General features: G+C 35.1%; 1 protein-coding gene, 2 non-coding genes and 1 pseudogene across 5 annotated transcripts; 3 read left to right on the top strand and 1 right to left on the bottom strand.

Annotated features, from left to right (window-relative positions):
• Positions 1-300: 300 nt before the first annotated feature.
• LOC113297006 (anaphase-promoting complex subunit 6-like) lies at positions 301-11,476 on the bottom strand. Of its 3 annotated transcripts, XM_026545382.1 has the most exons (18): positions 11,234-11,476; positions 10,431-10,698; positions 9,951-10,085; positions 8,624-8,697; positions 7,640-7,679; positions 7,190-7,235; positions 6,957-7,036; positions 6,655-6,836; positions 6,431-6,556; positions 5,795-5,869; positions 4,792-4,917; positions 3,703-3,772; positions 3,504-3,586; positions 3,218-3,331; positions 2,810-2,909; positions 974-1,040; positions 789-824; positions 540-646 (listed from the first exon to the last, which is right to left on the bottom strand). In XM_026545382.1, exons 2-17 carry the CDS (start codon positions 10,674-10,676, stop codon positions 820-822), a joined length of 1,569 nt encoding a protein of 522 aa, XP_026401167.1. In that variant the 5' UTR covers positions 10,677-10,698; positions 11,234-11,476; the 3' UTR covers positions 540-646; positions 789-819. The 3 variants fall into 3 exon arrangements, with proteins under 3 accessions (XP_026401166.1, XP_026401165.1, XP_026401167.1); XM_026545381.1 differs by lacking the exon at positions 974-1,040 and having other exon boundaries at positions 301-646; positions 11,239-11,476; XM_026545380.1 differs by lacking the exon at positions 974-1,040 and having other exon boundaries at positions 301-646.
• A 95-nt stretch (positions 11,477-11,571) lies between these two features.
• Positions 11,572-15,341, top strand: LOC113297007 (annotated as a pseudogene).
• On the top strand, positions 12,557-12,640 carry LOC113300840. Its single transcript, XR_003335951.1, has one exon. It is a non-coding gene; the product is annotated as a small nucleolar RNA Z161/Z228 (small nucleolar RNA).
• LOC113300843 lies at positions 13,938-14,021 on the top strand. The gene has a single exon (XR_003335953.1). It is a non-coding gene; the product is annotated as a small nucleolar RNA Z161/Z228 (small nucleolar RNA).
• Positions 15,342-16,709: the final 1,368 nt, after the last annotated feature.

Below are 16,709 nucleotides of genomic sequence, written 5' to 3' on the forward strand. Positions count from 1 at the left end.
GCAATGCACCTTCTAATGCGCACTTCAGTTTCCAAAGCAATGCACCTATCCGTATCCAATATACGCATTTCAGATAATATCTTAAAGATTCGAACGAACTCAGATGGATATCGAATATTGGTTATCTATCGACAGGCAACTAACATGGAAATCAGAGTTTTTAAAACAATAACTAGGATTAGATTGTGATAAAAAAAAGAGAGGATACGGAAATTTTTGAAAAAAATATCAAACGGGGTTATCCCAAAATCGCCCAATTTGGAGACTGTCTCTAACAGATATTTTAACACTTATCACCTTTTGGTTCATTTCTCATTTCTGTTATTTGTAACTGTTGGCTATTAATAGTTTCTGTTAAACTATTATCTGTAACAGTCAATCATTGTCTTGTGTGGGTCTGTATAATATCATGTGTCTAGCTTTGGTGCAAAATACAATGGTACACATGCAAGTTTATGATAAAAAGCATATAAATACATATATGTGTTCAGGTGACCATTATTTATCCGCGATAGAGAAATATTTTTTTTCATCACAGAACATGTTCACTTTGACGCAATTCAACAGAATTATGATGGCATTCATCCACAAGAGCTAGTGTTAACATCTCTGTGCAGAACTGATCATCTGGTTTCAGCCATAATGCCTGAAATAAAAAGTAACACCAAAATGTTTAACTACTCTTTGCGCACATGAAATTTTAGATGAACACAAACTGAACTTGGAAGCTGGAACGCATAGCTTAATAAGGAAAGAGAAAAAAAAAAGGATCATTCAGAAGTGCTTACCTTATGATAACAATTAACTGCTGCATCAAATTTATCCTGTTAAACATGAGTAAGAAGAAAAGTGTCAGAATGTGAAAGAATCTCGTAGAGGATCTAGTAAAGACCAGGCATTAACGAGTTCCAAGACAAATTTGGGAACATAGAGAGCCAATGAAAGAGTTGACAACAGGGAAGGTCAATTTTACTCTTGATAGCAACAGGAAGGGCATATGGTTTTGAATCTTGGCCCAGACACTGATAGAAAATGAATCCCTGAAATGAACTTATAGATGCAGTTAACAATCCAAAGTTACATGCTTCGCAAAAATTGGAAAAGTAAACTACCAACACAGCAACTATATGTCAAACTAGTTACTGTAACATGTTTGTACTAAAAACGGAGAAAAAAAAAGAAGTTACTGTAACAGGTTTCTTTCAGCAAATTCCTCAAGCCAAGTTAACACACAATAGAAAAGATTGAAATGGAGCCAGAGTTCCATAAGGCAAAAATAGAAAGTTAGCTTAATACTTCGATCATATTATAATGACGTACATTCACATCATCCCATAATAAGCTAAAAAGCCTGAAATAAAAGGTTTCAGAACTGAGCATCTGATTTAAGCCATAACGCCTAATATAGAAAAGTAATAGCAGCGCTGCTTAACTACATTTAGACAGGGTTTATAAAATTTTAAAGATAAAAGTAAAATGAATGAAGTCAGTGTTGAATATGAAGCACCTAAACAAATTTAGGCTAATACTTCGGTCGTCCTATCTAAATAAAAAACAGAAAGGAATATCTGCTTGGTGGGGGTATGCATTTTGATGACATACAGCTTAGTGTGGGGTATGGCTGAAAATAATCATGTCGCACTGGGTTATGAATCCGGCTTTGAGAATTGATGGCTGCTAGCATGGACTGATCCATCTGATAGCAAAGAAAGGTCTGGTTCCAGGATTTTAAGTTTCTAAACCAGATACCATTAATAGCTGTTCAGTGTGCATTTGCTACCCACAAGAACCCCGCAAACAATTTGTATGTTGTACCAATGTAGTTCATACACAAGTTAAAGCTAACAAGAATAAATCATGAGATTGTAAATAATGAAATCTGAAACTTTGGTAAAATAAAACTTCGGCTACTAAGGAAGAGAATAGATCAAACTGAGGCATGTTCACAAAAACTCAATTTAGCAACTGAAACATGCTATCAGGAGAGCTGATCTACAATGGCAATCCGATCAAAGGTAGCACAAATCCTTAACAAAATCAGGAACTGTAGAGTTGTCTCTCTGATTTTAACCGATGACATAACAGGAAAGAAGACTATTCACCCAATTTCTCAAGTATAGTACATATACACATAAAACCCATGACCAATAAAACTTCAGGAGTCGGGACTATTATGTCTATCGAGTTAAGATACACTACACATATATTTAACAATTGGTCGTGAGGTCTTGTGTGATAAGCCAGCAAGATTTACAAGGGCAGTTAGTTGACTAATCTCAAGGTTCTAGGGATGGCGTATTTTACCAAATTGGATACACTTAGATGTGTAGTATATAAGCAGAGGGAATTGAAGTAAGAAACGTATAGCTTTTCTTCCTTTAACTACTCTCACCGGTTAACACCAGAGAGACACTTCCTTTAATCCGACCAAACCATAATGCTACTAAGGATAGGGTTGTTATTGTATCCTAAAGGGCTATCATCCATATCCTAATGCTAATGAGGGCCGAAATTGATCTTAAGGTCAATGTGGAATCCCGCCTCGGTTTGGGTCTCAGCCTTTCTCTGAATACAAATGAATCTTTTTGCTCGAAGTTCACCCATTTCCAAAATTTTCAGCTCTTACCTATATACCATAATGGGCCCAGGGACCGCAAGTTGCTATCACAGAAAAGTAACCTCAGAAGAAACTGTTTGATATAAAAGAGACAACCTCTAAGCAATAGCAACAAAATTACACTCTGAGCTCTAGTCACAAATTTATTAACACGCAACAGCCAACTTAAAAAGAGGCTGATAGAAAGGGTACCTGTAAATGATACGTGTACGCCAAACCCGCGTAAGTGCTTAAACTTCTAGTTGACAGTGCTAGTGCTTTCTCATAGTACGAAATAGCTTCATTGTATTTCCTGGCAGCAATAAGGCTTATTTTATAAGAATACTGATTTAAGAATTAATCATTTCTCTTCCAATACAATACCGTACATATTATCAGAAATCAGAATCCATAGTATAGTTTCTAAACATTAATTACATAGGTACAACAATAAAATTATTTTTTATCCAAGCTTCAGCATATGCGTACTCAGATATGTAAGCTAAGCTTTCCCCATAAAAAGTTTATTCTAACCAGAAAATGGACAAATCTCAATTTTTGTATTATCAATAGGAACAGAAACACAAATGTTAGTTGTACGAATTTTATTGAGATACTTACTTCAGCTTCCTCAGCGCATGTGCAAGATTCACGAAAGTTGGTTCCCACATTTCACTTATAGATGATGGAACGTGAGACAAAGTCTTCTTAAACCAGTGTTCGGCTTTTTCATACCTAAAGATATTATAATTACACAGACTTTTAATATTAAGAAAGCTTAGGGAAATAAAATTTTAGACGTGTACAACTTAAACAACAAAGTTGATATTGAAGTTAGATCAAGGAAAAAGCTAATAAAAGATGATAGTCCAAATTTAACTCAAATGGATTTAAAAAAGCGCCTTACTCTTTCATATGATACGCAACTACCCCAAGTTCATTATATACAAGTGGATCGGACGAACAAACTGTTTCTGCCTGCATAAAAAACTGAACAAAACAAAGTGTCACTAATATTTTAGGTACACTTAGTTTTTCCCCTCTAAGGATGCAAATAAAAACTGGAAAGTGCTAAATTTGTGACCATTATGAACATGTATTGTCACCTGTTCCGCAAGTTTAAAGCTGTGTGTTCGTGTATACTCCATTCCAATGTACAAAGTTGGTAAATGACACCTGGAATAAGAAAACATCAAAATTCACGCTATAATCAAGATATTATTAATCATAAGAGGATCTAATTGTAAAGACATCATGAACTGAGAACAACTTACAGTTTCTAAGGTGAAAATAAAAAACGCCAAAGTTACGTGGTTGCACCATGATACCATCAAGACTAAATAACTTAAGGTATCATGTGCATTTATCTTGTCACGACATTGACAGTTATCGTGCTTTCCACTTCTCCTGAACATCATAATTCTAAAGTATGCATATCAGGGTTTCATACAACATCATAATTCTAAAGTTATGAGTATGTCGTCAGAAGTTCTTTTACATTACAGACAACTACTTGAAGGATACTGCAACACAGTTTGTCAGTTCAGGTGCATGTAACTGGTTCTACCATTAATTACCTCAAGACAACATATTTGAGTTTTCAAAGATAATACGAAGTTTCTCAAGAACATCGATCATATAAAGTAAAAATTCATCTGGATATCCTGACCAATTTCTTGAGGAACCGTCTGATGGAACCGAACACAAATTAACTCGAGGAATAATTATCACGAATGTGACCAAATAACCAAGGAGATTACTTGAGGAATTTTTCTCCACATCATCCCCAAACTAACCATTGGATATTTCTGCTTTTGTGAGAATCTTATGTGAAATTTAAAATGTCCTGCAAACCCAATCCCTAGTCATTCACTTCCTTAAAGTATAGTTGCTCACTGAACAGAATTCCCTCCACCAAGATGCACAAATATTTGAAACTTTTGCTCCACTAAGGTAGAGGATTAGAAGGAGCAAAAAGAATGGCCGAAACTGATGATATGGAAGTAAGAAGCAGTAAGAACTAAAATATGTTTTACTCTTGACGCTTGACAACATCCACTTTCCTCATGGGAAAGCTAAAATTATCCACATGCATGTTAACTTGGATTAATTTTTCATCAACTGTATAAAATTCATCATCAAAACATGAAGCTGCTTTGGGTCAGCAAACACATTATTTAAAACAGACAAATTACCCAGGAAATAAACGCGCTGCAGTTCGGAAAGAAGACATTGCTTGATCACCCTCTTCTTGAGCAGCATAAGCATTTCCAACACCTATCCAAGCAGGGGGAAATGTTCCATCCAAATTTGTTGCTTTGCTATAAAGCAAAAGATAGATCCAATAAGAAATTCATGTGAAAAAAAAATAAAGATCAGCAGATGTTACAACTATAAAGAAAATTTAGAAAACCAACAACTTCATCATCATCATCATCACATAAAGAAAAGATAGAAATACACTTCAGAAAGCATCAACTCACTTCAATTTTCAAATACCTCATGAACTTACTTGACTGCCTGTCTGACTAAGAAGTAATCAAAACAAGTATACGACAACAGCATAAAACACCTCGTAGCATATTATGTGGAGAAGTGTGCATTGCGAACTTTGTTAACAAGCATGCACATTACATAGTCATATAGCTATGATAACATGCATATAGCCAATGAACAATGTGGATGTGTATCATTATATAATACAATTACACGAAGACTAGGTGATAGAATAATCAAACTTTACTCTTTCAATGCACAACCAAATCTGAGACGAACTTAAGATTTCCAAATTTCTAATTACGCGTTTGACCCACTTGCAACTACAACTCTTAAAGCTTCCCAAATTTGCTAAAAGGCTATGGAACACCAAATACCGATACAATATGAGATCTAACCATGTCTAAAACTAGTAGTTGACTCTGCAGAGGTATTGAAATAGGTGGCCCTCTTGTAGATATAATAAAATATAAATGTCATTCGGAGTTGAACCAACGACTGGAGGCCGAAATTCACCTACACCCTAACTTCTAACAATTTATCACTCCTCTGTTACAGATCCAAAAACAAGTATCAAAATATGCTAATATACGTGATGAAATAATACAGCCCTTTATGGTGATGATAAAAAATAAATAAACTGAAGAATATAACATCTCAAACAAGTCAAAACAAACCCAATCTGCCCAGTTTGTGTATTACCTGAAATAACGCCGTGATTGATCATACTTCTTGATGCAATAATAGTAGCAACCAACAGCGTACCATGACAAGGCTCTAAGAATGAAAGCTGTTAGTAATGACTTTATACCGGCGAATTCGAGAAGCTATAAATCTTTATAAAAACTATGCTATCCAATTGCTAAACATGCTCTAAGAAAAATATCAATTACCTGAAACTTGAAAACCAATAATCCACCTACTTAAGCATATGAAACATTAACATTAAAAAAAAAGGAAAAAAAAAAAGAAGAAGATCACTTCACATTTTCAACGCATATCAGCTAACTGAAACCAGGTGTCTCAGTCCACCAAAATGAAAGATGAAGCATGTAATTTGGATTGTAACGTTGCAAGCAGTACATCCAAGCCAAAATGCAAAATGGCGTACATTAGTGACCCCACAGCCATCAAAGAAAGAACATGCTTATGGAGTAAATGAAATTAATTTCTTATGTAACTGTGGACATTGGACAGTATTTGGATCTTCAACTTGATTACCAATTAATTATACATATCATATGAATCTTCCAGCAGGAAGCAAGTAAATGAATGAAAAACTACCACAACAAAGATACATACTTGTTCAGCAGAAGCAAAATAGAAACCATGACTCACTTTTGAGGATAATCCTTCACTAAACTGGATGCCAAAAGATAGAGCTCATTTGAATGACCAAGCTCCATAGCCGATCCTAAGTGTACCAAGGTGCATTTTGAATGGAAAGGGTCTCTTTCAAGTAATCTGAAACAAACATGATGTAGTTATACTAGTGACAGATAAGAGAACACGTAGAGCGTGACATAATCATCAACACTGTTCGGTTTATTTTATCAACTTACACAGATGTGAGCTCAAAGCATTTCTGATATTCTCCACATTGATGGTAATATTCAGCTTTACAGACCAAAAGATCTGTATTGTTTTTAAGTGTGCGGGTAAAAGATGGACCTGAAGGAATAATATCAAAATTTTCTTTTTCCAGTTCTCTGAATTTCGCCTCTACAACATTTTCCTTCTCATACTGGAAATGAAAACGAGCCAATGTGTCGATTGGATCAAAAAACACAAAAAGATGTATACAGGTTACAAGCTTTCCGTTTCTTTCAAAAAAAAAAACAGTTATAAATTACAAAGTGTTTACCTTCTTTATCAAACATGAATAAAATGAAGAAAGCCAACCATCTTCTGAACCAAATTGCAATGATGATAGGAGACCTGTTTCTGTAATACAGTTCACAATATGTGCTATCAGAATCTGTTTAAGCTAACTGGCATCGCAAGCAAACTGGATGAACAACATAGTTCAACTGGAAAGGAAGGCTAGCACATATTAAAGAAAACTATAGAACTGAACTTGAAAACAATAAACTATACCTTCCTTGCACGTTAGCATGTGGTTATCAACAAGACATTCCAAAGCCTGAAACATGAGAGTCAAGTATATAGAGGCATACTTCTGGTAAAAAGTGATGAGGCAATTAAGACGATTAAAACAGGAAAGAAGAACAAAAAAGGTTATCCTCTAAAGCAAACATTCTAAGCATTATTATCTTCAAGTACATGATCAATTTTGATCAGACAAGTTTAAAAAGACTCTGCATGGGATACTCACGCATTGTTTCTAACTAAAATTCTATATCATCACTTCTGAAAAATGATACTAATGACAACAACAAAAGTTCTCAAATAATAAAACCCATATTTCGATGCCAAAAACAGTTCAGGTTTAGTTCTTATCAAATCAATCACATCGTGCTTTTTCTTATTCAAGACTGACACATTTAAAAAAAAAAAGAATATAAAGATGATAATAACAACAAATACCTCATAACATAAAGGATCAGCCTTGATAGCAGCTTTGTACCTAAAAGCATAAAAAATGAAAATCGTATTGAGTCCTTTACCAATACAAAGTCCAACTAATAAAACATATATACAATTTGGATTCAGCTTAGAAACATAATTCGTGAGTCAATGCCCCCAGAAGATAGGTCCAAGATTAAATGTTCAGCAGAAACTTTGACCACAGAATAGAAAGACACATGCACATCTCAGCAGTTTCAGTAGGCTAAACTGTAAGCTCCAGAAGCCAATGAAATTTGAAATTCAAGGAAATCAAAGAGGCCAAAGGCATAATGAAAACAAATATGCTAACGTCTGCACATATAGATCCTGGTAACTAATGACACGAGATCCCCAAATCACCCTGGCGTCATTTCATTGTTCATATCCATAAATTATGTCAGCCTTGGCATTAAAGCATGCATTGTTGTGTCATTGCTAGTTTACCGCAAATCCATTCACCTATATATCCCTTCTTCAGCATATAATGCCCGAGACTACCTTTCAGAATTTAAATAATATTCAATTTGTAATATTATGATGATGTTCCTAAATCAACGTGATATCTATTTTTGACATGCATTTCATCAGCATGTGTACAAGTTTCATCATAAGTTCGTTATATTACAGAGCTGGACAACCATTCTCATGCATATTTTGCTTATATCAAACTTAAATTCACCACTAGATGATGACGAACAGATTATTTTTCCTCCATTTATTTGACATAGTCATGATTTTGAATTTCAATTAACATGTTTAGATGTGCCTTCAGTCCCACGTCATTATCCAATTATCAATCAGTATGAAGATTGAATGTTATTATAATGTTTCAGATAACATGACATGCATCTTGATACCAATGAGAATTTATTTGTTGTTCATTTAACGTTGAAACCCAAAAGCTATGTCTAACTATGAATTAATATATCTCGAGTTGCATGAACACAAACTATTGTAACTCACCATTGGCGAGCCTGGACACGGTTTTCCAAAGCTTCATATGCCTTGCCTCGTAAAAAGCATATTGCTGAAGAAATCTGTCACAAAGAGAAGGAAGAAGTAAAGAAAATGCAATTCCATACGTAAACCATTTAAGGACTAATATTGAAAAATAATCGTTTCTTTTTTCTATTTAACAGCAAAATTGGCAGCGTAAATAAAACGATGAAGCAACTAATGATGCCACAAATATCCTCACAGGATTTACGATCACGGGATAGTCAACAGCCACGCAGCCACAAATAGCACAAACAAGGAACATCATGCAGACATAAGAAGTTAGTGACAACAAAACTCCCAGTACTATCATCACCGTTCATAAAGCTTTATCCCAACAAAGTTAGCAGCACAAACTAAAATCAAGGATTGGCTTTTGGAATTTTACAATCGGATCATTGACATTCAATAATTTTTCTGGATTTCCCAAGTTCAAACTCAGAAATCAAATTACAAACTTCATTATACCTGTCCATTTCACTTTAGACTGTCGCCCGTTACATGCATACAGAAGGGACCACATGACCTGCACCTCTAATCCTTTATGACCCTAAGCAACATGCAAGCTAAGGACACATGAAGAGGATTCAGGGATGAATCTCACCATCACCAAAAATGGCTGGTGGAGAACTGGCACATGCATCAAAGGGATAACTAGAAGCCGACCAACGCATAGAATGGATGGCTTGCTTAAGTGGTGTACCTTGGAACTCAGATCCCAGGTTTCTCATCAAAACCAAGCAGAAAAATGTTCTGCTTGTCTCCTGATTCAATATTTGCTCGTAAGTCCTTTAATCAAACTGTTATATCACCTCTTTCAGCTATTACGGACCAGACAGTTTAATGTGCCGTCTAAGGAGGCAAAATAACAGATGAAACCTAGTTGAAGGCACCATAAGACAAAGCTGGTGTGAGAGCACTTATGATCATTTTGTACGCCAGACTAGGAACTAAGATGAATGTTTTCCTTCAAATGGTCAGTTTATAATGGCAAGTCCCAAATTAGATGCTTACCTAGACATGGAAAGAGTAGCCTTACGTTAAACATGTTAATAATCCCATCTTACTGGTAAAAGGTTACTTAGAAAGAAGACACGTTTAAATGAATCGTAATGGCAATGGGCCTGAAGAGGACACCAGAAGTTAGTTCAGCTTATGATTACGAGGAAATGATGCACGACGAGACTTTTGAATCTAGTACGGCTATGATTGATATACACTTTGAAAAAAAAGAGATATACACTTTAAAAAAAGAAAAAAATCAGAAACAAAGCACTATCAAGACAAAGCTTACATTTATTTCACGATCTTCACCTTCCTTGTCCAAGTACATGACATTAAAATCCTTCACATCGAGAACATTTCCCTGTTCATCAACTTTAGCATCTCCAAGCATTAATAGACATTGATCCCACTCCTTTAATTCCTCCTGATGAAAACACAATGAACAGATAGTTATCCACAACAGAGATGTGCCTGCAGATTGAAACATCATACACAAAGAGTGGTTTCTCCAAGACAAATGAGCTCACCCCTTCACTTAATTTGTCAACCCGTTCTTGCACTCATTCCCAGTTTAGTATTTTTCCTTAGTCTGATGACTGTGGTCTTATAGTACGTGTATAACATAGCTCGTATTACACTTTTATTGTTATTATCTACCATGATTTGGTTAAAACCCTTTAATATAGACAATAATAAAAAAAAAAAACCTTACGAAAAAAGTATCAATATGAGACACTGGTAAGTCTAAAATGGATAAGAGAGAAAATACCAGGCACTTGGCAGCGAGATAACGAAAACGAAGATCACGAAGAACAATCTGAGAAGCATTGAGAAGGTGGAAAGCACGTCGATAATGTCGGCCAAGGAAGAGAGCTTGAGCTTGCATGTATATATCAGCAGGATCCGAAGTGAAAGCAGCAACTTTATCAGCAAAGAAAATGGCTGATGAGTAAAGATGTTTGCTAACACAATCTCTTACTACACCTCTGAGCTTCTCCACCACATCTTCTCGCATTTTATCAGTGGTTGAGTTCACCCTACATTTATCCAAGGAAATCTTTCTTATTTCAAACATAAAATTACCTCTCTTCTAAGCATCAGTATCCAAACATAGCATAGCTTTCTCACTCAGTTACTAAAGTAAACAAACTAATTCAAAGTGACCATGCATTACTAAAAGCATATCTTTTGCTCGCAATCCACATAACATAAATTAAACAGCCATGTACAAATTGCTAAGAATACGAGTACTAAGTCCAGAACCAAGGTTAAACCATGTTCACCAAAATCCACAATAACATAGAAAAAATCAAACAGGGTTTTATTTGTTTAACTAATCAATTGAACAAAAAGTGTTGAAGATAATTTCACCCAACCAGACAAAATGTTTAAATATGAAATCAAACAGACCATCAACAGAATCCCCAAACCTAAACAATGAACACTAAACTCATCATAACCAATTAGTATATCAGAAAGCCTTCAAAATGCAAACAATTGAAACCAAGAAAAGTAGAAAATACAACAGAAATAGCCAAATATGAACCAAGAAGAATGTATATGTGAGAATACCTTACTTTGGATGAGTTCGAAAAATGAATTGGTTAAGAAACCCTAGGTTGGCTTCGGAGGAGAAATACTTTCCGTTTTTAGGGGTTCCTTTTAAAGATCTAGAGTTTAAAATTAAGTTCTCAAATTGTAACCAGTAATGATCGAAAACGTGACTGATTTCAGTAAGAAATTGTATACTTTCTGGGGCTGTGGAACTGAAACTGAGATAAACTGAGGAAGTGAGATGTTGGATGAAAGGGCGGGATATTTGGCAAGGGTTTGAGTTTCATCACATATATCAACGGGCTAAACCGGATTAACCTGTGTCCGACCCGACGAATTGGATTTCACTCGGGGATATTAACGTCATTTAGAGTAAAACCCTAGAAACGTACAGCTATTTAATCACCTAGAGTTGAACAGTAATTTTTGTTCATTTGTAAAAATTGCTTGCTACGGATGGAGTCAGAAAAGAAGCTTACGAATCCTATGAGGAATATAAAGTTCAAAAACTTGTTTTAAACATCTCTGTTGGTGAAAGTGGTGATCGTCTCACCAGAGCTGCTAAGGTGGTGGAGCAGTTGACTGGACAAGCACCTGTGTTCTCCAAGGGTGAGTTATTAATTATTTAATGTAAACAAAATAGTTCAATTTTACATTTTTTTTTTGTTGTTGTTGTTGATTGAACTTTTTCTGGTGTTATCGATGATCAGCTAAGAATACTGTAAGGTCGTTTGGGATTAGGCGTAATGAAATGACAGCTTGTCATGTAACTGTAAAAGGTGACAAGGCAACAGAACTTCTTGAGAGGGGATTGAAAGTTAAGGAATATGAGCTTTTGAGAAGGAATTTCAGTGATACTGGTTGTTTTGGATTCAAGAACATATCGATCTTGGATTGAAGTAAGCACCCACCCTTTTCTTATTTTTTATGTATTTAGTGTTACAAATTATATTTGGTGTTTTTTTGATTAATGTGATATATGAAATGATTCCCTTTGAAATGCATTGCTAGGTTATTAGCTTGAATTTGATTTATATGTTTTTGGTTTTTCTTTTGGTTTTGAATCAGATTTATTTGTTTTTGTTTTTTGGTTTTTATGTTATAAATCGAAATTACATTATTCTAGCTGCAAAATCTAAGATGTCTTCAGTTGGCCTCATTGTCTTTGCTAGTGACAAAGTTTGTCAAGTATGCAGCAGTGCCTTTCCTCTTCGACATTTTATTTCTGTCTTTGTTAAATATTGAGATGGGGAATTGGCTTCTCCATATGGAATTTTAAAGTTTCACCCTGTCTATATTTTTTTTGAATGTCAGGAGTCTAGTTAATTTATTTTGTGGAGAGACCAGGTGATGAATTACATTTTGATATCTCACGATGGTCGTCTGAGACTTTGTGTCGATGTTGATCCAATCTTACTGATGGTCTATTCAATTCCATGCAAGTTTCATTTCACAGTGTTTTCCTAAGCTGTTCATTGACTTCTTATTTCAGAGAGTGTGATCCATATTCTGAATTTACTTCAGTTCATCATTGGTCTCCATTAACTAACTGGTTTTTCCTTTTAACATGTTTTCCCTTCCTAGATACGACCCTTCCACCGGTATCTATGGTTTGGATTTCTACGCAGTTCTGGAGCGCGCAGGGTACCGTGTTAGTCGTCGCCGCAGATGCAAGGCTAGTGTTGGAATTGAACACAGAGTTTCAAAGGAGGATGCAATGAAGTGGTTCCAGGCTAAATATGAGGGTGTAATTCTTAACAAGTCTCAGTAAAACACTGCATAGTAAAAGAGCTATCAGATATTCAACCCGCATTCCTGAACCTGTTCTTTAGATTCATTTACAGATTAGAAAATTATAATCGTATTATAGACTCATACAGACTCATACGGTGTCTAGAATTATTATTTGTATTTTTTTTGCAATAGACAACTATTACAACTACTTAGGAATTTTTTGGATATAGGACAAACAACTACCTAGAGGCTAGAGTAGTTTTCGAAGAGTGCTACGTCTCATCTAACAAGATGATTTTCATGAGTAAAAATTTTCCCTTAAATTTTATTCGCCTGTTATATCTACTGTGTTCTTTACTTCTATGTTATATTTTTGTTGGAAATAAGAACCTCTATCCCGAAAAAAGATCTGGTAAATGAGAGTTTGGTTAACCTTAATAATTGTTGGTTCCAACTGTGAACCAACCCAGGATGATTGCTGCATGCTGAGGGTGGATTGCAAGTCAAGGAATATGAACTTTTGAAAAAAAATTCAGTGATGGTTGTTTTGGGTTCAGTGTTCAAGAACATATTGATTTTGGAATGAAGTAAGCCCATTTTCTTATGTTTATTTACAAATCGTATTTGGTGTTTCATGAATGCGATATATGAATTGATTTCCTTCCAAATGCATTGCTAGGTTATTTGCTTCGATTTGTATGTTTTGAGTTTTTCTTGTGGTTTTTAAATCAGATTTTGCAAGGGATCTTATGTAGACCATGGTTATATACACCCTAATTATAATGGATTGTAAAAACTACGATGTCATATATTAGCAGTGCCTTTCCTCTGCGACTTCTTCATGGATTTTAAAATCTGTTTCACCTCATTGGCTTCTCCATATAGAATTTCAAAGTTTCACCTTATCTAGGAGTCCAACATAGTTGCTACACCCCTAAATTTTCTGAATTTCAGGAGTCTACTTAATCTATTGTGTGGACTGTGGAGAGACCAGATGATGAATTACATTATGATATCTCACGATGGTCGTCTCAGACTTTGTGTCGATGTTGATTCAATCTTTCTGATGGTCTGTATTCCATGTGAGTTTCATCTCATAGTGTCTGCAATATTTTAGGTTTACCGTTTGTTCTCCTCTTTTTACTTTCTGGACTAGCTTGATGACAAATACACGTAACCAACTTATCATGGTTGGAATACATCTCCTACACTTTGTTGTTTAATGTTGTCAGTGTCCTTTGGTTTCCAGCTTCTGTTTATGAATTCGTACAATTGCACCTATCTTTCTTTTTGTTTCACTGTCCCAACAATATTTTGATGGAGTGAGTCCGCCGATGATCTTAAGTTAACTTAAGTATACCGTATAAATATCATGAATGGACAGTGTTTCCTACTCATTCTGGGAGCTCATTGTCTAGGATAAAATTGTTTGCCAGTGTCTTTTATAAATCATGTTGATTCCAGGGTAGTCATAAGGTCTTTGTTTCCTCTACTTTTCATTTCTGGTTGATGTTATTGTGTTTAGCAGTTAATTGGTTCTCTGCAGCAATGCAAGTTAGTAGCTGCAGGCCCTTAGTATGATCTTTTTGAGTTCATCCATTGTTTCCTGTATTTATCCTGCGAGGGACCTTAACTTAACCCCATGAAGTTTACCTGGATTATGTTTGGCTCCCGATAGATTGACAGTTCCGTTTTGCACATCTTCCTCATTCTTGATTGATACGTTCAGTGACTTCACAAGTCTCACTGTTGTCATATTCAGTTATTGATTTCAATAGAATTTCTGTGCTAACAATGACTCCTCATTTCAGAATGTGTGATTCATTTTCCGCATTCACTTCAGTGCATCTTTTGTCTCCATTCTAACTGGTTTTTCCTTTTAATGTGTTTTCCGTTCCTAGATCCTTCCACGGGTTTCTTCGGTGTGGATTTCTACGCGGTTTTAGAGTGCCCAGGCCCCCGGGGTACCGCGTTGGTTGTCCCTTGATGCAAGGCTAGTGGTGGAGTTCAACACAGAGTTACAAAAGAAGAATACAGTGAAGTGGTTCCAGGTTAAATATGGCGGTGTAATTGTTAACAACTCTCAGTCAAAGCACTGCATAGTAAAAGTATCAGATATTCAACCTGCATTCTTGGGCCTATTTAGTGGATCATTCTGTGGGTATGTACGTTTAGTCCTGTCTAGGATTATTTTTGAGATCCACTTGGAAATTGTTGGTTCCAAGTGCAAAACAACCCAGTACAGGCGTGATTATAACCGAGAGAGCTTATTTGTGTAGAAATCACAAGGAGCAGAACTGGAAAATTTCTTAGAGCTTCTCCACTGGAATGTATGTAAACATAAATGTCAAAGTCCACATAGGATACACATTCATTTTCTCTAAAATTCTTCTCCAACCGAATTTCTTAAATTTTCTCTAAATTCTTCTCCAACCGAATTTTTTAAATGAATGTAAAGATGACATGGCTTAATTTTTATTAGACATTGTCAAGGTGAATGTTGAGTTTTAGACATTCACCTTGACATTGTCAAGCTATTCTAGTAAGCTTTTGCTTACCTAAATTAATTCTAATATATTAAATAACCATTTTTAACTCTAATAAAATCTAAAAATTACTAAAAATAAAATTTACATTTAATCCATAAAAAATCACAAACAAAAATCATTTGAGATGAATTACTTTTCCTCCCTAAATTTAAGGATAAATTGGAATGAGAATGTCTTATTTGTGTTGCCATCTAGGAAATAAACACAACCACCATTGGAGAAGCTCGGCTAGTTAACAGAACAAGTTGTCTTAGGGAACTCCCGAAGAGAAAATCATCCACATCTTTATGAGTGTCCTTATGATGGATATTTTTATTTTTTTAATATATTAAAAATATAAAATGAAAATACATATAGATCTCGATTTTTGCATGTATATTTGAACTTCCATAATGGGATAAATCTTTACAAAATTTTGATCATCCATATTTATAGGAATCCTCCATAATGTGGATGTTTTAACATCCTAGGAGTTTCCCTTACAAAATTGGGCAGCAAAATGTTACAAATTGTGGGTGTTTTAACATCCATATCATAGGAGTTGCCCTTATAAAATTGGGCACCAAAATGTTACAACCCGCTTGCATACTAGTGAATAGTGTAATCCATGTTTTACCCATTAAGGGTATACTTGTCATTGTGTGTAAAAAATGTACTAGAAATGAGCCTCTCCTTTGAGTATTTTTTTACACTCCTTCACTCTCTCTGGTTGTTTCCTTATAGTATCATAACTAAAGAGAGAGAAGAGAAACCCAACTAGATTTACTGTAGCTTAAATTTGAGATTCAAATTTATAAGTTAGATCCTTAAAGTTGTTTTTGAAGGTCTGTGAGCTGATCTCTTAGACTTTTGTGATAATGATAATATGAATGTCAAGATGACATCCTATAAGTTAAATGACACAAACTATCTTGTTTGGTCTCATTATGTGAAACTTTACATCACTGGTAAAGAAAAGTCGGGGTACTTAAGCGGAAGCAAGGTATGTCCAGCAACCACGTGCCCTACATATGATATTTGGGTGGAAGAAAATGCTTTGATAATGAGCTGGATACTAGATTCAGTGGCTCTTGATCTCAAGAGTATTCTAGTCACTGCAAACAAAGTAACGGATGTTTTTGTTCAGATTTTTGTTGTGACTGGTGATGCTACACAGATGTATGGTCGAATTATAGAGACATGTCAGAATGATCTATGTCAGTTTACTATAT

The sequence above is a fragment of the Papaver somniferum genome, chromosome 7, assembly GCF_003573695.1.
Source record: "Papaver somniferum cultivar HN1 chromosome 7, ASM357369v1, whole genome shotgun sequence".
Taxonomy (NCBI): domain Eukaryota; kingdom Viridiplantae; phylum Streptophyta; class Magnoliopsida; order Ranunculales; family Papaveraceae; genus Papaver; species Papaver somniferum.